The sequence below is a fragment of the Culex pipiens genome, chromosome 3 (genome assembly GCF_016801865.2).
Source record: "Culex pipiens pallens isolate TS chromosome 3, TS_CPP_V2, whole genome shotgun sequence".
Lineage (NCBI taxonomy): Eukaryota > Metazoa > Arthropoda > Insecta > Diptera > Culicidae > Culex > Culex pipiens.
In genome coordinates this window covers 126,523,855-126,550,303 of record NC_068939.1, presented here as the reverse complement: position 1 = coordinate 126,550,303, position 26,449 = coordinate 126,523,855, and the positions used below count along the sequence as shown (strand labels likewise).

The window sequence follows — 26,449 nt, the reverse complement described above, 5'->3', positions numbered from 1 at the left end:
ATTAGCTAAAGATTTTTATAATCACGATTTACGTTTCAAAATTGTATAAATCGAATTATTTGGTAAGTTGGAAACTAATTCAAATGTAAAAACCATTTTTATTCATGTTTTAAAGAGGCGAGCAGTTTTTTTTCTTTTGAAGCTAAAAAAAATCTTATAATTTTGTTCTAAATATTCAATTTTGATTGAACTGAAAACGTTTGGACTTGATTAGGAAAAGTAAACAATTGCACAATTTGTTTAAGGTTAAATGCAAATCAAGTTAGATAATATACACAATTTTCAAAATTATAGAGGAAGATAAATTTGACAATCATTTTGCAATAATACAAAGAATAAAATTTAACTTTTTCGAACTTTTGTAGAATTTTCTCAAAAATCTTCATCAAGTTGATTTAAAAAGAGTTAAAAAAAACTCATTATTTAAAATAAAGTTCACGTAGTATTTTTCCGAAAATATTAAGATAAGAAATCCGGCAAGTTTTTTATGTAATTGGCACCATGGAAGAATGGCTTTTTTCCGATATTTTGGGGGATCCGTCGAAATATTGCGTCGGCGGGTTTGGAGCAACCAATACGACCATTGCTATACTAAGAATATTAAGTTTGTTGAAACGTGAAAATTGTACATTTTTTATGAAATTCATTGGAATTATTTTTATGAAATTTTCATTCTAGTATTATCTTAAAGTTCTGAAATTTGTTAAATTTTGCCTGGAAGCGAAATAGGAAATTTTAAAATTCGATTCAATTAGAAAATCATAGATTCAAAGTTATGATCAAGATCTTTTTGATATCTTAGTTTAAAAGGTTTTATTTTAGGACAAATTTCCATTTATAAACGACACTTTTACAATTATTTTAACTCTTCTCTCCTTTCTTTCTCATACAGGATGCCACTACACAGGCAGCAACACAGGATAAGTCGGTCCCCGATTTCGTCGAAGGCGATAATGGCCTCCATAATCCTTGGAATGATTCTTGGAGTGGCCACTGCCAGTGCTGACGTGGCCGAAAACGACTTCAGATACATTTCTTATCACGGTGAGTGTCAGCGAAATTTTCTCCCCTTTTTATTTTTATTTAAAACGCTCAAGTTCGAAATTCTTTCCAGCATTTTAATTGCAATCTCTCAAGTCGGGAATGTTCACGCAGGGCAAAGAAAAGATCTTTTTATTAGTCATATAAATGCAATTAGTCGCGCTGGGAGTGCATTTTTTCTCCCCTGCTAAAGGTGCCGTCCAGAAATTACGACCCAACAGCAGCAAAAAAGAGCCAGTCTCTAACAGCTTCATTTGGCAATACCCGGTGGGGAGAATGTTTATTCAGCAGCAGCAAAGTGAAGGAAAAAAAACTCGATTCCAACGATATGTAAATATTTTGCGATTATGATAATTGCTGATTCCAATCGTTTGGCTACCTTCTCTTAGGTTTTGTGGAGAGAGAATGAAAAACTTGGCGTTTTTTCTTGCTCGGGAACGATGAGTACATAAATTGCTGGAATTTTTCGTGGCATTTTTTGCCCAAGTCTGATGACTTTGTGGGCGCCAATGTGAAGAACTTGGCTTTGAAACTTGAACGAATTGCCTCTTCGTTTATTTTAAGAAAGTCAAACTTTCATAAAAATATAGACTTTGCACCTGCATTTATCCGTTAAACAATATATGATTAATCATGGCAAAACATGAATTAAAAACGAAACAATAACCATCAATTTTCATGACTTCAAAAATTTCGCCAACTCACAGCTCACATCACGATAACCAGGTCGGACTTCCCATTTTTATCGCGAGCGTGAGAAAAGTTTTAATTTTCAGTTTATTGGGAAGAGTTGTCATTCTGCGAGCCAATCCCCCTCATGCCCCGTAATGATTAATGAGTTCAATCACCGTTCCGCTATAATTAAATTATGGCCCCGCCACCGCCATCCTTTCTGCTGCGTGATATAAAGATGTAAAATGGTCAGGTCAAACCACTCTTTTTCGCCCAATGCTTTCTCAATTTTATGTATCGCTTTTTTATGGGTGTCCCTTTCAGCGTCTCCTTCACCCTGGGTTTCCCTGGGAGTGCAGTGTGTTGGATACATACTAATTTCATCCTTGGACGAAAATCGCGATGCAACGAAAAGCCATTCCACTGGCGCAGAAATTTATCGACCTTCACCACGAGGAACTGCCGGTAAACGTCCATAGGGGAAAAAATGTTCCAGAATTCAGTTATTATTTTTCTTGGAAAACATTAAATCTGAATAGGAAAACTATCTTTCAAACAGAAAAAAAGAAAACAGAAATGCAAAGTTCAACCTTAAATAGAAAAAAAATATACCGATATAAGAATTTTTTTTTCGGTCTGATGGCCGAGTGGGCTAAGGCGCCAGTCCTTACTGTTGATGCTGGGTTTGAATCCCGTCGATTGCACCTTTTTTTTTGTATTTGCAAAAATTGTACATGCAGTGTGTAATATTAGGTGTTTATTTTTACGAAGGTGATGTGCATGCTTTTGCATGCGATTTTGCCATCGGATTTTTTGGTGCGTAGTTTATTCGGTAACTCTATATTATCGAATTTGTAAACCTCAAAATGTTTCTGAAATCGTAATTTTTTTTGTCGATTTCGATGTAAATCGACAACATTGTTGTTAAGAATCGGAAAAATGTTGATGATTTTGGATACATATCAATGTTTACAAGTTTGACAACATAGAGTTACCAGAAGGCTTACAGTATTGCTATCCGTGTATGATAATATTATTTTCAAAACATTTTCGATCGTTTCCAATCTATGGAACAAAATTTATAAGAAATAAAAAGTCGTTATGTCTAATCTAATCTAATCTAATCTAATCTAATCTAATCTAATCTAATCTAATCTAATCTAATCTAATCTAATCTAATCTAATCTAATCTAATCTAATCTAATCTAATCTAATCTAATCTAATCTAATCTAATCTAATCTAATATAATCTAATCTAATCTAATCTAATCTAATCTAATCTAATCTAATCTAATCTAATCTAATCTAATCTAATCTAATCTAATCTAATCTAATCTAATCTAATCTAATCTAATCTAATCTAATCTAATCTAATCTAATCTAATCTAATCTAATCTAATCTAATCTAATCTGATCTAACACAAACGCAGCCAGTCCAATGGTGGTAAAGCATGCTGGAAGTCTTGTGCTTAGATTACGCCACAAGCAGTTTTCCTGTCATTATTAAAAATTGCAGAACATCCTAGAAAAATCGAAAATATAAAAATTAAAGTGGCCAGCCCTTCTGCGTTGTGTTTACCGCATAAGAGCAATTCTCTACGAAATCGTTTTTTTTTTAATTTTAATTTTTGTATTTTTTAATCCGGCTGAAACTTCTTTGGTGCCTTTTGTATGCCCAAAGAAGGCATTTTGCATCATTAGTTTATCCATATAATTTTCCATACAAATTTGGCAGCTGTTTATACAAAAATGATGTACTATAATTGAAAATCTGTATCTTTTGAAGGATTTTTTGATCGATTTGGTGTCTTCGGCAAAGTTGTAGGTATGGATATGGACTACACTGGAAAAAAATGATACACGGTAAAAAAATGATGATTTTTTATTTAACTTTTTATCACTAAACTTGATTTGCAAAAAATACTATTTTCATTTTTTTTTTTATTTTTTGATATGCTTTAAAGGACATAAAATGCCAACTTTTCAGAAATTTCCAGGTTATGCAAAAAATCATTGAGTGAGTTATGAACTTTTGAATCACTACTGATTTTTTAAAAAATCGAAATATTGGTCGCAAAAATTTTTCAACTTCATTTTTCGATGTAAAAACATATTCGCAATCAAAAAGTACTCTACTGAAATTTTGATAAAATGCACCGTTTTCAAGTTAAATCCATTTTTAGGTGACTTTTTTGAAAATAGTCGCAGTTTTTCATTTTTTTAAATGAGTGCACATGTTTGCCGACTTTTGAAAAAAATATTTTTGAAAAGCTGAGAAAATTCTCTATATTTTGCTTCTTCGGACTTTGTTGATACGACCTTTAGTTGCTGAGATATTGCAATGCAAAGGTTTAAAAACAGGAAAATTGATGTTTTCTAAGTCTCACCAAAACAGCCCACCATTTTTAAACGTCGATATCTCAGCAATTAATGGTTCGATTTTCAATGTTAAAATATAAAACATTTGTGAAATTTTCCGATCTTTTCGAAACCAATATTTTCAAAATTTTCAAATCAAAATTAACATGTTAAAAGGGCATGCTTTTGCAAAACCTGGAAATTTCTGAAAAGTTGGCATTTTATGTCCTCTAAAACATATAAAAAATAAAAAAATTAAAAACTAATTATGCAAATTGGATTTTTTGGGCATGCCGAAGGCACCAAAAAAGTTTCAGTAGGATTAAAAAATACAAAAAAAAAATCGAATGACCGAAATCTGAGAAAACTGCTCATAACGTATTCTGTGAACAGAACAAATTTCACTGAATCTACAGGGAAAAAGAAATACGTACACAGAAAAAAATATTTCTGTAAATTTACATTATTTATCATGTACCAAAAGGTATCATGGTAAATGATGTATATTTACATTAGGTTCATTGGAAATTTACATTAGATTCATTGGAAATTTACATTAGTTTTGAAAATTTACATTAGTTTTGAAAATTTACATTAGTGTTGGAAATTACATTAGTTTTGAAATTTACATTAGTTCAAATCAACTAATTCTGATTGGCCAATGGGAATGGAAGCTCGACTTGGATTGCAGTAGGCCTATGTTCTATTTTAAAATGAGTGAAGCGGGCAGCAAAAGGAAATTATGATTTTAAAAAGTTGTTTCACAGGTAGGGGACGCATTCTCGTCGACGGCCAAATGGAATAACGCTGGACTGGAATCGAACGGACGACGGGTAGAATGTTCGGTGTTACTGCTGCTACCCGCTGCCGACAGAGCCATCTTCGCATTTTATGAACGAGCGGCTAAAGCATCAACTTGTTCAGGTCGAGGCTCAGGCAGTGGGCCAGCGAAGTATGAGAGCGATAGAAAGAGAACCAAATATTACTATTTTTAGTTCGGGTAGTTTTGAAGTTAACGTTTGGCAGAAATGCATTGGATATATGATTTACATGAAATAGGAATTTACAGGAAGCCGAACACGGGTAGAAATTCATCAGATTTGAGTTTCCATGCTCAACGTTTCCATTAGATTCATGATTTACATTAGATTTAGATTTACATTAGAGTAATTTCCATGACTTTTTACTCTTTACATCATATTTGAACATTACATTGAGTGAGTTTACATAAGAAACAGTAATTACGTGCTGTGTAAATTTACATATTTTTTTCTGTGTAGACATACTGTACCAAACGCACTCTTATCGATTTTACTGCTCTTCAAAATAAATTCTAAATACATGCGACACATAAATTCGTTCTTATTCTAAGTGCTGCCCATTGCGCTCTTATTGTCCATTCGACGATATCTCGAAATCTCCGATTTTCAATGTAAATTTTTTTAAACTGATTTGATATTTTCCGAATTTCTGGGAAAAAAAGAATATTTAAGATTTTTGTTCAAAAACGACATTTCGAATAGGTAAAAACGTTTTTGGTCATTTTAAAACATTAGACTGACTTTCAAATACTGGAAACATTTTGACAAAATTTCCCAACGATTTCTATGTTTACGTTGAAAATGTTTTTTTCCGAGATGTTGTTGATTGAAAAATTACGGGTCACTTTTTTAAGAGTTTTCGAATGACACCAATTCAGTTATTTTGCAATTATTAGCTTCGAGCAAGTTTTTTTCCTCGAGAATAAACATTTTGTGGTACTGTACATCTGAATTTCACAAAAAAATCTAAATATTGTTTAAACCAGTACAAATGTCCTTAATATTAACACTATAAAAATGAAAAAAATCGAAGCAGACAGATGTTGTCGAAATTAGGTTTAAAAAAATGTAAAATCAAAAATCGGAAATTTTCTTCTCCATGTCCCCATTTAAAAAAAATCCTAATGGGTAATTCTCCGCCAACTCTCACAGCAGTTGCCCTGACCCCTCTTCGATTTGCGTGAAACTTTGTCCTAAGGGGTAACTTTTGTCCCTGATCACGAATCCGTGGTCCGTTTTTTGATATCTCGTGACGGAGGGGTGGTACGACCCCTTCCATTTTTGAACATGCGAAAAAAGAGGTGTTTTTCAATAATTTGCAGCCTGAAACGGTGATGAGATAGAAATTTGGTGTCAAAGGGACTTTTATGTAAAATTAGACGCCCGATTTGATGGCGTACTCAGAATTCAGAAAAAAAGTATTTTTCATCGAAAAAAACACTAAAAAAGTTTTAAAAAATCTCCCATTTTCCGTTACTCGACTGTAAAAAAAAATTGGAACATTGACCCAGATGAGTCATTTTTTCATTTAGAACAAAATTTTTCATTTTAAAATTCCGTGTTTTTTCTAACTAAATCTAACAAATATGAAAAATGATAAACCACGCGCGCGCGAGTCACGAGACGGGGGCCTTAAAACAATTTATTTAAATTGGAGAGATAGAAGACGTCCATTGAAGTCCCAAGAGTACCAAGGCAACAAGATCGAGAACCAATTCAAATATATTGAGCCAAAAACTTCAAATGTAATGTATTTCGGAAGGTCAAAAATGAAACCTTAAGCTCATTATTGGCCTTATTAAATCAAAATTTACTAATCAAATACAATTTCTCCCACTTACGTGCTATCAAGTGTCAAGGACCTTCAGCCCCCTTATTCACGTTCAGCTTGATAATTTCTCATGCAACAGTTTCCATCCAGCAATCGTTAGCGAGGAAAAGGGCGTTTTTGTGTGAAAGGAACCTTGTCTTGCTCGAAAAAAAAAACCCTCATCGGACGACCTTCACTTTGCTGTTCCGCTCTCATCGGCGCGGGGTTCGTCGTCTTCCTCTCACCGTCGCGATGTCGTCGTACCTTTATGGTAATTGAAGTCGATTTAATTACTGTTCATTAAATTCAATCTTGTACACCGCAGCCGCAGCGATCGTCGGGAACGGTCGTTGCGTGCGTGAGACGATTTGTTCAGCGTTGGTAATTTGTAACAGCTCCACCAACTTCAACAGGTAGCTTGAGTGCTTTCGAAGGGACAATAACGGTTCCGCACAGAGGGTTTTGCAGCTTCCACCAGTGACCCCATTCCGGCGACAGTCAGTGGTTCCAACGGGACGGGATTGCCACTTAAGACATCGATATAGGTTCTCGCGCAAGTCCCTCAAGTCACAGCTCGGGCATATTTCACATATGGTCACGTGGTTGACAAAGTCTTGAAGAGGACGTCAATCAGAAGTTGCTGCTGGAACTCGTCGCAAGGTTGGCAAAAAAACTGAACAACGCACGCAACTAAACTGGATTCCCGGTGTACACTGGGACTGTGCTGTTGTGGTTAAACTCCATCAATGGAATTGAAGAAACGGTAAAATATGCCCTTTTTCGCAGAATGGGCAAGTTGGAAAGACCTGTCGCGACTGAAGATCGCGACGACGTTTCAGGAAACTTGGCTCCGGCTGAAAAAGGGAAACATTTCTTCGAACCGGACCTCGCCGGTGTCGTTTTGCCGACATGAACTTGGGAAAATCGATTGGTTTCAACACAAAAAACTTGTTTGAATCAAATTTTAATTGCCTTCTCCGTTGCAAAATGCTCATAATCATAAGCAGCCTTGTAAATAATATGCAAAACTAATCCAAAATTCCTTCAAGTCATGTCCACCTGGTTTCAGTTTCGCAAAACGATAAATCATTCCCACATTTGACGAGAAGGTCTGCACTATACGGTGCGTTGTTATTCCGTCTTCCAAATTTGTCGTATTTTCCATAACAACAACCTCTTATACCCCTGCGGGTGTTCCCCGAACCAGCTGTTATTGAGCTACAATTTGGGAATCTACTCGTCAAGGTCGCCACACGGAGAAAAAACCGTTCCGAAAATCGTGAACAATGTACCACGAAATCGGGAACAACGTGATATTCCATGGTACGAGAACGTACCATGAACACTTTCCATGAACAAATCGCAAATCGTGAACGTTTGTTCACGCGGTTTAGAAATTGAAGCACTCTAGCGGATAAAAATGGTACTACGTTTTGGGTTGGTGTCTGTGGTGGAGTATTTCTTTGATGACTCTGCCATCTGGTGGCCATTTTTGGGCTCAGGGAAATGCGTTGCCATCTGGTGGCCAGTAACCAAACTACAAAAATCATCATGGCGTTGAATTGAAATTAATTAAATTTTTATTGATAAAAACACATCACTTTACAAATAAACACTCTTTTTTACGCTGCCTGCAGTAAAACCACACATGGCTGGACCTGCAGTGGTTCAATCTGGTGGCCATCCCGATTTTTGTTGCACCGATGAAGACGGGAAGGTTAGAAGATGCCAGAGGCCGCCTGGAAGAATCTGGCGCGGGAACATCTGTAAAGTATGTTTTTGTTAACAAAATTTTCAGCATCAAACATAGAAAAACTTACCGAAATATTTGATAAGATGGCAATCCGGACAGAAAATTCTGTAGGATCTTGCCGATGGCCCAAAACAGCGGTCATAATCTGTAGAATCGGATGGTTTCGGCGAAGCTGTAAAGTAAGGAAACTAATCAACTTAAATCAAAGAAAACATTCTTAAATTTACTTACCTCAATAATTTGCCAAATCCGCTTGCCAGCCCCAACACCTAGCCCCAAGTTCGGGATTTCTCCGGGATTCCGGAACAATTTGGTTCCTCCCGCTGTTGCGGTTTTTTTTTCAAGCACGCTCTTGACGTTTGAAATGGAACGAGCCGTGGGCGCATTCACAAATGGCGCAGTGTCAAATGAAACATGGGTAGTTCAGATATTACGTTTTTCAAAAAATATTAATATTTGATAAATAATTTTCTCCAACTATAAAGGGGGAGGGGGGGGGGGTGTCAACATTTGAATGAAAAAAGTGTTTTAAAATGCATCAGTTGTTTTGCAATCATTGATTTCCAAAATAATTTAATGTTTAAATGTTTAAATGTTTAAATGTTTAAATGTTTAAATGTTTAAATGTTTAAATGTTTAAATGTTTAAATGTTTAAATGTTTAAATGTTTAAATGTTTAAATGTTTAAATGTTTAAATGTTTAAATGTTTAAATGTTTAAATGTTTAAATGTTTAAATGTTTAAATGTTTAAATGTTTAAATGTTTAAATGTTTAAATGTTTAAATGTTTAAATGTTTAAATGTTTAAATGTTTAAATGTTTAAATGTTTAAATGTTTAAATGTTTAAATGTTTAAATGTTTAAATGTTTAAATGTTTAAATGTTTAAATGTTTAAATGTTTAAATGTTTAAATGTTTAAATGTTTAAATGTTTAAATGTTTAAATGTTTAAATGTTTAAATGTTTAAATGTTTAAATGTTTAAATGTTTAAATGTTTAAATGTTTAAATGTTTAAATGTTTAAATGTTTAAATGTTTAAATGTTTAAATGTTTAAATGTTTAAATGTTTAAATGTTTAAATGTTTAAATGTTTAAATGTTTAAATGTTTAAATGTTTAAATGTTTAAATGTTTAAATGTTTAAATGTTTAAATGTTTAAATGTTTAAATGTTTAAATGTTTAAATGTTTAAATGTTTAAATGTTTAAATGTTTAAATGTTTAAATGTTTAAATGTTTAAATGTTTAAATGTTTAAATGTTTAAATGTTTAAATGTTTAAATGTTTAAATGTTTAAATGTTTAAATGTTTAAATGTTTAAATGTTTAAATGTTTAAATGTTTAAATGTTTAAATGTTTAAATGTTTAAATGTTTAAATGTTTAAATGTTTAAATGTTTAAATGTTTAAATGTTTAAATGTTTAAATGTTTAAATGTTTAAATGTTTAAATGTTTAAATGTTTAAATGTTTAAATGTTTAAATGTTTAAATGTTTAAATGTTTAAATGTTTAAATGTTTAAATGTTTAAATGTTTAAATGTTTAAATGTTTAAATGTTTAAATGTTTAAATGTTTAAATGTTTAAATGTTTAAATGTTTAAATGTTTAAATGTTTAAATGTTTAAATGTTTAAATGTTTAAATGTTTAAATGTTTAAATGTTTAAATGTTTAAATGTTTAAATGTTTAAATGTTTAAATGTTTAAATGTTTAAATGTTTAAATGTTTAAATGTTTAAATGTTTAAATGTTTAAATGTTTAAATGTTTAAATGTTTAAATGTTTAAATGTTTAAATGTTTTAATGTTTAAATGTTTAAATGTTTAAATGTTTTAATGTTTTAATGTTTAAATGTTTAAATGTTTAAATGTTTTAATGTTTTAATGTTTAAATGTTTAAATGTTTAAATGTTTTAATGTTTTAATGTTTAAATGTTTAAATGTTTAAATGTTTAAATGTTTAAATGTTTTAATGTTTAAATGTTTTAATGTTTAAATGTTTAAATGTTTTAATGTTTTAATGTTTTAATGTTTTAATGTTTAAATGTTTAAATGTTTTAATGTTTTAATGTTTTAATGTTTAAATGTTTAAATGTTTAAATGTTTAAATGTTTAAATGTTTAAATGTTTAAATGTTTAAATGTTTAAATGTTTTAATGTTTTAATGTTTTAATGTTTTAATGTTTTAATGTTTTAATGTTTTAATGTTTTAATGTTTTAATGTTTAAATGTTTAAATGTTTAAATGTTTAAACAATTTTAAAATTTTACAATTTTACAATTTTACAATTTTACAATTTTACAATTTTACAATTTTACAATTTTACAATTTTACAATTTTACAATTTTACAATTTTACAATTTTACAATTTTACAATTTTACAATTTTACAATTTTACAATTTTACAATTTTACAATTTTACAATTTTACAATTTTACAATTTTACAATTTTACAATTTTACAATTTTACAATTTTACAATTTTACAATTTTACAATTTTACCATTTTACAATTTTACAATTTTACAATTTTACAATTTTACAATTTTACAATTTTACAATTTTACAATTTTACAATTTTACAATTTTACAATTTTACAATTTTACAATTTTACAATTTTACAATTTTACAATTTTACAATTTTACAATTTTACAATTTTACAATTTTACAATTTTACAATTTTACAATTTTACAATTTTACAATTTTACAATTTTACAATTTTACAATTTTACAATTTTACAATTTTACAATTTTACAATTTTACAATTTTACAATTTTACAATTTTACAATTTTACAATTTTACAATTTTACAATTTTACAATTTTACAATTTTACAATTTTACAAATTTACAATTTTACAATTTTACAATTTTACAATTTTACAATTTTACAATTTTACAATTTTACAATTTTACAATTTTACAATTTTACAATTTTACAATTTTACAATTTTACAATTTTACAATTTTACAATTTTACAATTTTACAATTTTACAATTTTACAATTTTACAATTTTACAATTTTACAATTTTACAATTTTACAATTTTACAATTTTACAATTTTACAATTTTACAATTTTACAATTTTACAATTTTACAATTTTACAATTTTACAATTTTACAATTTTACAATTTTACAATTTTACAATTTTACAATTTTACAATTTTACAATTTTACAATTTTACAATTTTACAATTTTACAATTTTACAATTTTACAATTTTACAATTTTACAATTTTACAATTTTACAATTTTACAATTTTACAATTTTACAATTTTACAATTTTACAATTTTACAATTTTACAATTTTACAATTTTACAATTTTACAATTTTACAATTTTACAATTTTACAATTTTACAATTTTACAATTTTACAATTTTACAATTTTACAATTTTACAATTTTACAATTTTACAATTTTACAATTTTACAATTTTACAATTTTACAATTTTACAATTTTACAATTTTACAATTTTACAATTTTACAATTTTACAATTTTACAATTTTACAATTTTACAATTTTACAATTTTACAATTTTACAATTTTACAATTTTACAATTTTACAATTTTACAATTTTACAATTTTACAATTTTACAATTTTACAATTTTACAATTTTACAATTTTACAATTTTACAATTTTACAATTTTACAATTTTACAATTTTACAATTTTACAATTTTACAATTTTACAATTTTACAATTTTACAATTTTACAATTTTACAATTTTACAATTTTACAATTTTACAATTTTACAATTTTACAATTTTACAATTTTACAATTTTACAATTTTACAATTTTACAATTTTACAATTTTACAATTTTACAATTTTACAATTTTACAATTTTACAATTTTACAATTTTACAATTTTACAATTTTACAATTTTACAATTTTACAATTTTACAATTTTACAATTTTACAATTTTACAATTTTACAATTTTACAATTTTACAATTTAACAATTTTACAATTTGCAATTTTACAATTTTACAATTTACAATTTTTTACAATTTACAACTTTACAATTTTACAACTTTACAATTTTACAATTTTGCTATTTTTCAATTTTAAATTTTTGCAGTTTTACAATTTTACAATTTTAGATTTTTACAATTTTAATTTTACAATTTTACAATTTTACAATTTTACAATTTTACAATTTTACAATTTTACAATTTTACAATTTTACAATTTTACAATTTTACAATTTTACAATTTTACAATTTTACAATTTTACAATTTTACAATTTTACAATTTTACAATTTAACAGTTTTACAATTTTGCAAATTTGCAATTTTTTTATTTTAATTTTTTACAATTTTACAATTTACAACTAACAATTTACAATTTACAATTTTACAATTTTAAAATTTTACAATTTTACAATTTTACAATTTTACAATTTTACAATTTTACAATTTTACAATTTTACAATTTTACAATTTTACAATTTTACAATTTTACAATTTTACAATTTTACAATTTTACAATTTTACAATTTTACAATTTTACAATTTTACAATTTTACAATTTTACAATTTACAATTTTACAATTTTACAATTTTACAATTTTACAATTTTACAATTTTACAATTTTACAATTTTACAATTTTACAATTTTACAATTTTACAATTTTACAATTTTACAATTTTACAATTTTACAATTTTACAATTTTACAATTTTACAATTTTACAATTTTACAATTTTACAATTTTACAATTTTACAATTTTACAATTTTACAATTTTACAATTTTACAATTTTACAATTTTACAATTTTACAATTTTACAATTTTACAATTTTACAATTTTACAATTTTACAATTTTACAATTTTACAATTTTACAATTTTACAATTTTACAATTTTACAATTTTACAATTTTACAATTTTACAATTTTACAATTTTACAATTTTACAATTTTACAATTTTACAATTTTACAATTTTACAATTTTACAATTTTACAATTTTACAATTTTACAATTTTACAATTTTACAATTTTACAATTTTACAATTTTACAATTTTACAATTTTACAATTTTACAATTTTACAATTTTACAATTTTACAATTTTACAATTTTACAATTTTACAATTTTACAATTTTACAATTTTACAATTTTACAATTTTACAATTTTACAATTTTACAATTTTACAATTTTACAATTTTACAATTTTACAATTTTACAATTTTACAATTTTACAATTTTACAATTTTACAATTTTACAATTTTACAATTTTACAATTTTACAATTTTACAATTTTACAATTTTACAATTTTACAATTTTACAATTTTACAATTTTACAATTTTACAATTTTACAATTTTACAATTTTACAATTTTACAATTTTACAATTTTACAATTTTACAATTTTACAATTTTACAATTTTACAATTTTACAATTTTACAATTTTACAATTTTACAATTTTACAATTTTACAATTTTACAATTTTACAATTTTACAATTTTACAATTTTACAATTTTACAATTTTACAATTTTACAATTTTACAATTTTACAATTTTACAATTTTACAATTTTACAATTTTACAATTTTACAATTTTACAATTTTACAATTTTACAATTTTACAATTTTACAATTTTACAATTTTACAATTTTACAATTTTACAATTTTACAATTTTACAATTTTACAATTTTACAATTTTACAATTTTACAATTTTACAATTTTACAATTTTACAATTTTACAATTTTACAATTTTACAATTTTACAATTTTACAATTTTACAATTTTACAATTTTACAATTTTACAATTTTACAATTTTACAATTTTACAATTTTACAATTTTACAATTTTACAATTTTACAATTTTACAATTTTACAATTTTACAATTTTACAATTTTACAATTTTACAATTTTACAATTTTACAATTTTACAATTTTACAATTTTACAATTTTACAATTTTACAATTTTACAATTTTACAATTTTACAATTTTACAATTTTACAATTTTACAATTTTACAATTTTACAATTTTACAATTTTACAATTTTACAATTTTACAATTTTACAATTTTACAATTTTACAATTTTACAATTTTACAATTTTACAATTTTACAATTTTACAATTTTACAATTTTACAATTTTACAATTTTACAATTTTACAATTTTACAATTTTACAATTTTACAATTTTACAATTTTACAATTTTACAATTTTACAATTTTACAATTTTACAATTTTACAATTTTACAATTTTACAATTTTACAATTTTACAATTTTACAATTTTACAATTTTACAATTTTACAATTTTACAATTTTACAATTTTACAATTTTACAATTTTACAATTTTACAATTTTACAATTTTACAATTTTACAATTTTACAATTTTACAATTTTACAATTTTACAATTTTACAATTTTACAATTTTACAATTTTACAATTTTACAATTTTACAATTTTACAATTTTACAATTTTACAATTTTACAATTTTACAATTTTACAATTTTACAATTTACAATTTTACAATTTTACAATTTTACAATTTTACAATTTTACAATTTTACAATTTTACAATTTTACAATTTTACAATTTTACAATTTTACAATTTTACAATTTTACAATTTTACAATTTTACAATTTTACAATTTTACAATTTTACAATTTTACAATTTTACAATTTTACAATTTTACAATTTTACAATTTTACAATTTTACAATTTTACAATTTTACAATTTTACAATTTTACAATTTTACAATTTTACAATTTTACAATTTTACAATTTTACAATTTTACAATTTTACAATTTTACAATTTTACAATTTTACAATTTTACAATTTTACAATTTTAACAATTTTACAATTTTACAATTTTACAATTTTACAATTTTACAATTTTACAATTTTACAATTTTACAATTTTACAATTTTACAATTTTACAATTTTACAATTTTACAATTTTACAATTTTACAATTTTACAATTTTAAAATTTTACAATTTTAAAATTTTACAATTTTACAATTTTACAATTTTACAATTTTACAATTTTACAATTTTACAATTTTACAATTTTACAATTCAAATTGATTTGCTTGAATGTTAAAATTATTAAAAAGTAATTAAATTCATTAATGTTTCATTTATTTGAACTTATCTTAATGACCCTATTTGCTTAAGGACCCTATTTGGATTCACTTCTTTGACGTCATCCGAAGGCCCAAGTCGGGCGCAACGAAACATGTCTGTGCGTGATTTCGTTTGCTCCTTCTCATGCAACCGACGAAATTCCACCTGCAGATAGCGCTGATTCCTAGACACAAACTCTGTTACACAACGCCATCTAACGAAAACAATGTGTTAACTTCTAAGCATAAAATGTGTTCCCAATTTTGTGAACACTGTTCACGATATCGTAAACATTTCAACATGATTTCGTGATCAAGTTCATGATTTCATGAACTTTTAATGTACGCGAAAACATGAACATTTGTTCACGAATTTCGGAACGGTTTTTTCTCCGTGCACCCAGCTGGAAACCCATACGAGTAACATAACCAACAAAATTGGCTTATCATTGTGAACAACTGTGCCGAAAAAAAGACTCTTGAAAACCCCAATTATGAATGACCCAGACCAGCTTCGACTCAACACCCAAACTAATCAAGATTAGGATCTATTGTCCAGTGGGGAGGACGTAGACCTTAGTACATTTGAGTGCACAACACAACATGACCAAGCACAACAAGTTTTGTCAAACATTTGAAGCCGGTAATTGTGTTGCGGCTCTTTTTTCGGCATAATTTTGTGCAGCTTGTCAAAACGATATGCAAGTCACACACACACACACACACATCGTTGTTTAATGATTTAGTTACTTCATATGGCTAGCTGGTGGTTTTTGACCGTTTTTAAGTTATGTTGGAAACACCTTGAAGTCGCTTCTAGTTAAATAATTTCATTTTGAAAATAAATACTTTTTTCAATAACTTGATTTGTTGACACAACAAGCCTCCACAAATGTACACAACTCTGCCGTCGGCAACCATTTTTGGATACAAAATGGAATTTGCAATCGAAAATAACATATTTTTTTATAAAGCAAAGTTGTGTGTATTAGCAGTTCATTTTAATTCATGAAAATTTTATTTTTTTGCAATTAATTTTTTTTAAAGGATATGCGTCTAAGCAAAACATATTTTTGAAAGCTTAGAAATTTCCTACCTATTTTCACTTTGTTGAACGGACTGCTGGTTGCCTAAGATTTTTCTCAGTGACTTTTAATGGGACCATCCAAAAACCACGTGGACACTTTTTTGGAAATCTCACCCCCCCCCCCCCTCCCTTTGTGGACAATTGTCCATACAAAAAAAAACTTGTTTGTATGGAGCGTGGAAAATCGCCATCCCCCCCCCCCCTAAAGTGTCCACGTGGTTTATGGATGGTCCCAATAAACCCTTTTTCCAGGTCTCGATACCTCAAAACACGGGATTGAAACTCGTCTGAAAAACCTGTATCATTTTCTCAATCAAAACGGTGGCGCCGCGTGGTGGTAGCTGCCCTGTTTATTACACTGTGAAATTATCCATGGCTAATCCAAGGAACCAAAAGGTGACAACAGAAATGTCCGCCCAAAAGGGGTGCTGCAGAAAACTTTTTTTTTTAAATTTCCTAATAAATCAGCAACGAATTACAAGTTTGATAGTCGAACTACCCTTAATAGTTGGTTTTGTTATTTGTTTTTGCAAAACCGCATATTTTTTAACAAAAGTGCCAAAAATATTCGTAACTACCTTTTGCCTCTTGGTGGCGCTTTGTGTTAGTATGTGTGTGGTCGATATTTGCGGACGTGCACGCAGAACACAGAACAGTGAGAACTAGCGAAAATGCCTCACAATCTTCTGATACAAGTCGCCATATTGAAATTGCTTGAAGATTCATACCCGTGCTCAAAGTCTATTGGTTCGATTTTAAATGTTAAAAATTAAGTTTTTGTGAAATTTTCTGCTCTTTAAAAAAAATGCAAAATTTCAGTATCATGATTTTTTTAAATAGGTTAGATACAATTATTTTTGTTTCCGAGATATCGCAAGTTAAAAAAATGAGGGCTATTCAAATGGCACTGTACTCAGCAATCAGAAGTCCATTGAAGGGTGATTTTTATTTATAACTTATTTTTAAATTGCCAAAAAAACTATATTTTTTCTAACAAAAATCCGAAAATTGATAGCAAGTTTCATAACTCCTGTACTAGACTTTGCAAAATCCGTAAAATTTTATGGAGCCCTGTTTGGAAAACATTTGCAATTGGGAATGCATGAACATTAGGGTGCCCAGATAAAATGACCCCTGCAAATTTTGAGCGAAATCGGTTGAGATTGATGAAAAAAATGTTTTTCATACAAAAAATATTTTTTGAAATTGCTAATAACTTTTCAGGATCGAAATATACATTTTTGGTATGTTCTACAAAGTTGTAAAGCATTGAATTCCTCACTATTGAGAATATGTTGATGAAAGAAGCGCATCGTGCAGGCCAAACAGTAAGACAAAGGAATGGACAAAAGTTGAAATACACGCAAAAAATATGTTTACATCTTTTTTTGGCGGCAATCAAAATAAATTATTTTATTTTTGGAAATATGCAACTTCTTTGAAATACAGCCAATTTCAAATCAACTTTAATTAAATCATACATTTTTCGATTGAATAATTTTGGCATTGACTGCCGTTTTACGGCGATATGATGTATACGCCATTGAGGTGATTTTGCTGTAGACACGATTTTCTGTTTTTGTTCATTTTTTCAATTCAAAATGACTGATTTGAGGTCTGCTCTGTAGAAACTGTTAAAAAGTACAATAAAAATATGGCCCCTACAAAATTTCTTGTTTTTTCCTATTCTCTACGATTTTAAACCACAAACATCATTTGGCCGAAAAAATAGCAATAAAAAATCACTACTTTTCCTGCCCAATGATGTATGTATACATTGCTCGATCAAAGCGATCAAAGCTGGCTTTAATTTTTGTGCCAGCTATTTTGATAGCTGAGTGGATCCCGTAATGCATTGTCCACGATACTTTAAGGGGGGGGAAGGTATTAGGGAGCGTTCTTTTATTACGTAACGAGTTGGGGGAGGGGGGTCGGAGGCCGTGTTACGCTCCATACATTTTTTTTTAAATTTGTATGGAAATTTTGTTACGAGGGGGGGTCTAAAAATTCGATTTTTGCGTTACGTAATAAAAGAACGTTCCCTTAGCGATTGTCTATGCTGCATAAACACATTTTTGCATGAACAATTGTCAGCAAGGGAGGTGGGTGGGTCTAGAATTTTCAAAAAAGTGTCTACGTGGATGTGGATAAGGTGTCATCCATTAAGTACGTCACATTAAAATCAGCCAAAATTTACTCCACCCCCCTTTGTCACGATTTCCCTATGCTTTTAACACGCAACGCCACGCTTTCTCAAAACCCCCCTCTTCCCTCAGAACGTGACAAACTTTATGGATGATGCCTAATGGACGTCCCCTTAAGAATTAAATCGAAATAATGTAATAAAATATTGCCCAGTCTTGATTTGGTCCCAAAACCTCATATCAACATTCAAACAGTATTGAATTTGACTTCTATCAATTCTCAATGTATACATACATCATGATGAGTAAAATTGGCGTATACATCATTGTTTGTTTGCTTAATAAAATGGGCCCCAGAGCAGTTTTTTGAAAAATTCTTTCGTCAGGAGGTAGCTTTTAAGATTCTTTATCAGACTGTACAATAAAATTGAAAATGTCCAAAATGGCGTATACATCATATCGCCGTAAAACGGCAGTTGAGTGCCTATTCAATTTTTTTCATAGGGTTGAAAAAACCTATTAATTTGTCTAAGAAACATAGACGATAAATCTTAGAGGTGGGCAAAAAAAGAGCGAACCGCTCAAAGAGCCGGTTCACTGAAAAGAGCGAACGAACCGTGGCTCTCAAAGAAAGAACTGCGGTTCTTTTTTAAACTCTGGTTTTTTGGAAGAACCGTTTCAAGACGGCATGATTTTTGTTATAAACATAATTTATTGAATTTCGAAAACAAATAGTACTTAATTTGTTTTTGGTAATTGAAAATGCAGTTTCAAATATTTCAAAGCTTATAAAAATTAATTTCGAAAAAGAGCGAAAGAGCCGTTCAAAAGAGCGGCTCTTTTTAATGAGCGAATGAAAATGAGCGGGTCCTAAAAAAGAGCGATTTTGCCCACCTCTAATAAATATTTTTGCTACAGCCATTTAAGAATAAAGAAACAATTTATTTTGGGCGTCACCCAAAAAGCACTTCAAAGTCTAAAAATAATATTAGCAAAAAGATGTTTTTTTAAACACAATGTTGCTTATTACTTTGAAAAAAAAAAGTGGCTTGCCAGGTTTTTCCAGATTTTTTTTCTGTTCAGACCTGGTAACCCTGCAGCTAGAACACATCCAAAAAATGTTTTCTATTTACCCTGAATTCTCCTTATTTAGGCCTGAATCTTTGTCGGTGGAATCTTGTCTTTGTCCCATTCGATCTGAAAACTCTTTCTCATATTACAGAGTTTTGAGCACTTCCATAACATTTTTGCATGAGGTCCCCCAAATTTGTGTGGTAACTTGTATGGAATAAATGGAAGATGAAAATTGGCTTTGAAAAACCAAACTTGTATGCAAAGATTGAGCCTAACAAAAAAAATACGAATATTCATCGTTTACTGATGTCTCACAGAGTTCATCTTTGCTAGAAAACTAACCAAAACATTGTAACCGAAATTTTGGCATTCGTCACCAGAATTCATTTTTCGACTTTTTTTAATTAGTCCTATAAACATATCTGGAGTTTTTTTTAAAAAGTCCCATAAACCAAATTTTTAGTTTTTGCTTTTTGGATGTTTTTAAATACCCCTGACTCAAGGCCGTTTCAAAACCACCCAAAGAGCAAAAAACTGGAAATTTGGTTAATTGGACCTTTTAAAAAAACTCCAGATATGAAAGATAATAATTTGTAGGACCTTTAAAACAACTCGAGATTTATTGAAATATTTTATATTTATTTGTTTATTTATGATTATAATAGTCATTTGAAAAAGTGTAATTATTTTCATTGTACACCAGCACACCAGTGCAATCATTACTTGATCAGTTTTCTACGAAATTGGTATTTTATATTAATTTTATTTTTTTGTATTTTTCAGTCAGGCAGAAACTTTTTTGGTGCCTTTGGTATGCACAAAGTAGCCATTTTGTATCAAAAGTTTTTCCATATAATTTTCCATACAAATTTGGCATCTGTCCATATAAAAATTATTAATGAAAATCCAAAAATCTGTATCTTTTGAAGGAATTTTCTGGTATGGATACGGACTACACTGAAAAAAATTACACGCGGTAAAATATAATTTTTGTTACTTAAACTTGATTTGTTTTAGGGGACATCAAATTATTCAGAAATTTATGATTTTTTCAAAAAATCGAAATATTGGTCGCAAAAATTTATCAACTTCATTTTCGAAGTAAACTCAAATTTGCAATCGAAAAGTATTTAAGTGATTTTTTGAAGTGCGCCGTTTTCAAGTTATAGCAATTTTTAGGTTTTTTTTTAATAGTTGCAGCTATTCATTTTTTAAAATTAGTGCACATGTTTGCCAACATTTGAAAAAAATATTTATGAAAAGCTGAGAGAATTCTCTATATTTAGCTCTTTTGAACTTTGTTGATACGACCCTTAGTTGCTGAGATATTGCCATGCAAAGGATTTAAAACAGAAAGATGATGTTTTCTAAGGCTCACCCAAACAACCCACCATTTTCCAATGTCGATTTCTCAGCAACTAATGATTCGATTTTCAATATAAAAATATGAAACATTCAAAACTAACATTTCAGAAGGGCATAACATTGAATGTTTAACTTTATGAAACTGGTATAATATGCTTGCTTCTTACCAAATCACCCTTAACTACCAATCAATCATACCTGCTCCAATCGTCCAAACAGCTGTTCCAATCAAACCACAACAATGCATATTTACTGTAGATCCGACGACAACAAACAACTGCTGCGGCAGGCGATGATTGGCCTTATGACGTGTACTGCCACCGCCGTTCAGATTACTTCTCTAAGGTTTCAAAAATGTGTTGCCGCAGGTGTCGCAGGCCTTTTCTGTCACATAAACTCGATTTAGCAGCTTTTGCGGTCGACCACTGCCGGTTCGAGCCCCATTATGGAAGAAACAAATTATTGTGCACGAAATTGGGGTGTTATTTGTCACAGTTTAATTAGATATTTAAAGGTGGATTTAATATAGTCGAGATTTACTACGTGACTCCCGTAACGTACTCAAATCAAGTTGATTTACGACCTGATGCAATCCGTTCAAGTGCCACGTGTGTTGCAAATCTTATCACTCGCTATCAATTTGCGTAGATTGTTGCGGCATTCTCTTTAAGGGGACACACCTTTCTCGAAGAGAAGTTCAGGTGAAACTTTGACCGGTAATTGATAGCTCTCTCCTTGAAAAAACTAAAAATAAAAGTTGAAACGCGTCCGCCCACCTTTTATTTATTCGTCCATTGAAGAGTTCAACATAAAAGCTTGAAGCCTTCATGCACCTTTGTACTAGCCCTTAAAGTGGGCTGTAATATACACGTGACGAGTGGTAACTCTCCAGAAAAAAAAAACGTGTTTTATGCCTAATGTGGGCCATCCACCAGGGCTTTTCAACCAGATGTTCACAGCGAAAAAAGGAGGAAGGTTCGTTGAGCTGCAGTACTGAGGCCTTTTCAAAACGATATACGAGCCATGTAAGTTGAGGAAGAATAGGTGTTATCTTTGGTATGCATTCCACGTAGCGCACCGGGTAATTAAAAAGATACGTGACGAGCAGTTGGTGTTTAGATCTTGAATGCATCACTCCAGACGAGGCAATAAATGTAGCCATTACTTAGGAAGACAGCTAGCTATGTAGATTGGTCTTATCTAAGGCATTTCTAAACAGAACACATTGTAGTTCTACTAGAAATCTTTTCATAGAGCAGTTCTTCAAGCATGAGATTGCTTCAAAAAGGACTCCATGACAGCTTTTGATGAATGAAACAAGTGCCATGCAAATCCCTGCCGAGCCAATCAACCGGGGACTAGACCAGAAGGAACAAACGGTCAGCCGTTGATGTCCCTGACCAAGATGACCGTATAAGGATGCGTAGTACCTGTGCCACCGGCAGACCACTAACTGCGGCCAACAACAACTTCATGCCGCCGGTCCTTGCCGTAAACGTTGGCTTGGTTAAGGCACCTGAAGAAGTGATTATTGCCCTGATCGAGTCGGGCTCACTTGTCTGGCTTGAAGCACTGTTGGAAGTTTTCGCATTAAATTTACACAATCACTTCGAATAATGCAAGCCACTTCGATCTGATAGGTACTCAGTTATACGAGAACTCACGAGAACTCATGACCAGTGATGAGCAACAAAGCGAGTGCCAATGGAAAGAGAACTCTCATACTCTCTCAAGCGCTTTTTTTCGTTCTCTCTTCGTGAGAGGAGCGTACTTTGCACGCTCACTGATGAGCAACTCTCTACGAAATCGGCCGATTTCGACCATTTTTATTTTTTGTATTTTTTTATTTTACTCAAACTTTGTGGGGGCCTTCCCTATGACCAAATAAGCTATTTTGCGTCATTGGTTCACCCATACAAGTCTCCATACAATTTTGGCTGCTGTCCATACAAAAATGGTATGTAAATATTTAAACAGCTGTAACTTTTGATTGAATTTTCTGATCAATTTGATGTCTTGGGCAAAATTGTAGGTATTATTGAGGACTTTTGAGAAAAAATAAGTACACGGAAAAAATTTTTGCAGATTTTTAATCAACTTTTATTTTACTAAAACTCAATTCCCCAAAATACGTATTTTTTTGATTTTCGAGATTTTTTTATATGTTTTAGGCGACAAAAATCCGCAACTTTTGAGCTATAGAGAAATATGGTCAAAAAATCTGCCGCCGAGTTATGAATTTTTGAAAAAACATTGATTTTTGGAAAAATCGAAGTTTCATGAAAAAACAAGTTTGACATTATTTGTCAATGCAAAATTGAATTTGCAATCGAAAAGTACTTTACAGATTTTTTGATAAAGGGCTTCGTTTTCAAGATATAGCCACCGAAAGTTTGATTTTAGCGAAATATATGCAGTTTTTAATTTTTTAAAAATAGTGACCATGAGTGACCTGACCATTTCTAAAAATATGTATTTTGAGAAGTTCAGAAAATTTGCTATAAAATTGACATTGAAGATTGGACCCCGGGTTGCTGAGATAGAGCCGTTTTCAGAAAAAGAAACACGAAAATTGAAGTTTTCTTTATCTCACCAAAATAACCCACCCTTTTCTAATGACGATATCTCAGCAACTAATGGTCCGATTATCAATGTTAATAAATGAAACATTCGCAACATTTTCCAATCTTTTCAAAAAAAAATATTTTGAAAAGTTTTAAATCAAGACTAACATTTCAAAAGGTTCAAACATTGAATATTACGCCCATTTAAAATGCTAGTCTTGATTTAAAAAATTTCAAAATGTTTTTTTCGAAAGGATCGAAAAATTTCACGATTTTTTTATGTATTAAAATTGAAAAACGTACCATTATTTGCTGAGATATGGTCATCAGAAAATGGTGGGTTGTGGTGAGATTAAGAAAACTTCAATTTTCGTGTTTCTTTTTTCTTCAAGCGGCTCTATCTCAGCAACCCGAGGTCCAATCTTCAATGTCTCTTAGACAATTTTATAGCAAATTTTCTGAACTTCTAAAAAAAATATTTTTAAAAACGGTCACTCATGGAAACTATTTTTAAAAATTGAAAAACTGCAAATATTTCGCTTAAATCAAACTTTCGGTGGCTATATCTTGAAAACGGAGCCCTTTATCAAAAAATCTGTAAAGTACTTTTCGATTGCAAATTCAATTTTGCATTAAAAAGTAATGTCAAACTTGTTTTTGCATGAAAATTCATTTTTTTCCAAAAATCACTATTTTTTCAAAAATTCATAACTCGGCGGCAGATTTTTTGACCATGTTTCTCTATGGCTCAAAAGTTGCGGATTTTTGTCCCCTAAAACATATCAAAAAATCTCGAAAATCAAAAAATACGTATTTTGGGAAGTTGAGTTTTAGTGAAAAAAAGTTGATTAAAAAATCTGCAAATTTTTTTTCCGTGTACATATTTTTTTCTCAATTGTCCTCAACAATACCTACAACTTTGCCGAAGACACCAACTTGATAAAAAAATTTACTCAAAAGTTACAGCTGTTTGAATATTTACATACCATTTTTTGTATGGACAGCAGCCAAAATTGTATGGAGACTTGTATGGGTGAATCAATGACACAAAATAGCTTATTTGGTCATAGGGAAGGACCCCACAAAGTATGAGCCAAATCAAAAAAAATACAAATAAAATCCATTTCCGGTTTTGGTAGAGAATTGCTCTGATTCGTTTTGTTTACCTCAAATCAGAGTTGAGTTTTCACTCATTTTTACAGTGTATTCCTCCCCAGTCTGGATTGCGTCGTGCTGATCGCGAACCAAAATACGTGCGCGGATAAAAACACAAAATAAGTTAATTAATGATTGTGCGAAACGGCTCCAGCCTCCGGATTTATATTTGCACAGAGAGCAACTTACTTTGGGCTCGACTTGACGGGCTAGACGAGGATCACCTGTGTTGGGCTCGGGGGGCTTGGGGAATCGCATGTGTTTATGGTAATAATTATTACCGCCTTGCAGGTTGTAAATTACAGACCGCTGTGCTCGGACTTACGCAGAACTTAAGCGGTTGGGAAGGTCAGCAGAAGCGCCAGGCGTTTGCGAGTGGAAAAATTGCTGCGGAGCAGTTTAAAATTGTGGTTCGATTGTGAGTTGTTAAGATTAATCTTTGATAATTTTGAATTTGTTATTTTGCTACAATTTCACAAAAGTAGTTTTTTAAAGTCATGAACAAATGCAAACTTCAACACCATTAAATTTCCCACCAGCAGTGTTGCCATATGAGCTCACTACCTCCGTAATTCTCCATCACAAAGCACCCAGTTGTCACCACAAAATATGACCCAGGACGAGAGCCAATCCATCTCCGCCAAGTCGTGGGTACAAAACCCAACAGCTGATGTTGATCCAAGGCACCACGGTTCAAATTTGGAAGTGAACGTCGAAGTCACCGCATGGCTGCCAGCAAAGCCAATCCATTAACGTTCGCGTCGTGTAGCAATAAAAATCGCAATAATTGTGAACTCCTCTTGCGCGCCCTCCCCCTCAACGCGAGCTTCTATTGGAGTTCAACAACAAGCCATTCTAATAAACCGCCATAAACGTAGAAGCTGGCATCACGGCGGCGGCCGCTCATTTTTTATGGGAATCGGAATATTATAACATTTTTATGACCCCATCTCGGGCCTGACGGATGAAGCTGTGGTTAATTTCTGTGTTAAATCGTGGTATTTAGCGCGGTAGATGATCGTTTACAAGCACTGCTAGCAGTGCTGTGTTGCCAGATTTATGGCAATAAAGACAGACTTTGGGACATCATCGTGATCCTACTGTTTCATCTTCCATGTGTTAGCCGAACTGCCTGTTACCGGTTATTGGAACCTCCCACATGGTATCGAGGTGTACAAGGAGTTTGGCGTAGATCAGGCACGGGAAGAAATTCTGACAATAATTCTACAGATAATTGCTAACGAAAATCAAACTTCAAGGGCGGTCCTCCAAAAATGAACGAACCAGTTAAAATTAAAAGCAAACAAAAACAAATTTTCACAATCGTTAGTACAAACTTTCAGAATCGAGCGACGATTTCTTTCCGTGCAGAGGTTCAACTGAGATGTGTTCACTTTTCGGTCTACCAGTTCAGGAGTCAACTCCCGCGCGGTTCTTCGAAGCTCTCTTCGCCGGAGGTGGGAAGATGGAAAGTTGGCCGT

General features: G+C 30.2%; 1 protein-coding gene across 1 annotated transcript in view; it reads left to right on the top strand.

Annotated features, from left to right (window-relative positions):
- Window positions 1-26,449, top strand: part of LOC120414410 (semaphorin-5A) — a 340,087-nt gene that overhangs the window by 74,319 nt on the left and 239,319 nt on the right. The window contains exon 3 of the mRNA XM_039575592.2: window positions 893-1,044. Within this exon, the coding sequence (XP_039431526.2) occupies window positions 893-1,044 (152 nt within the window). The remainder of the gene's footprint in view (window positions 1-892; window positions 1,045-26,449) is intronic.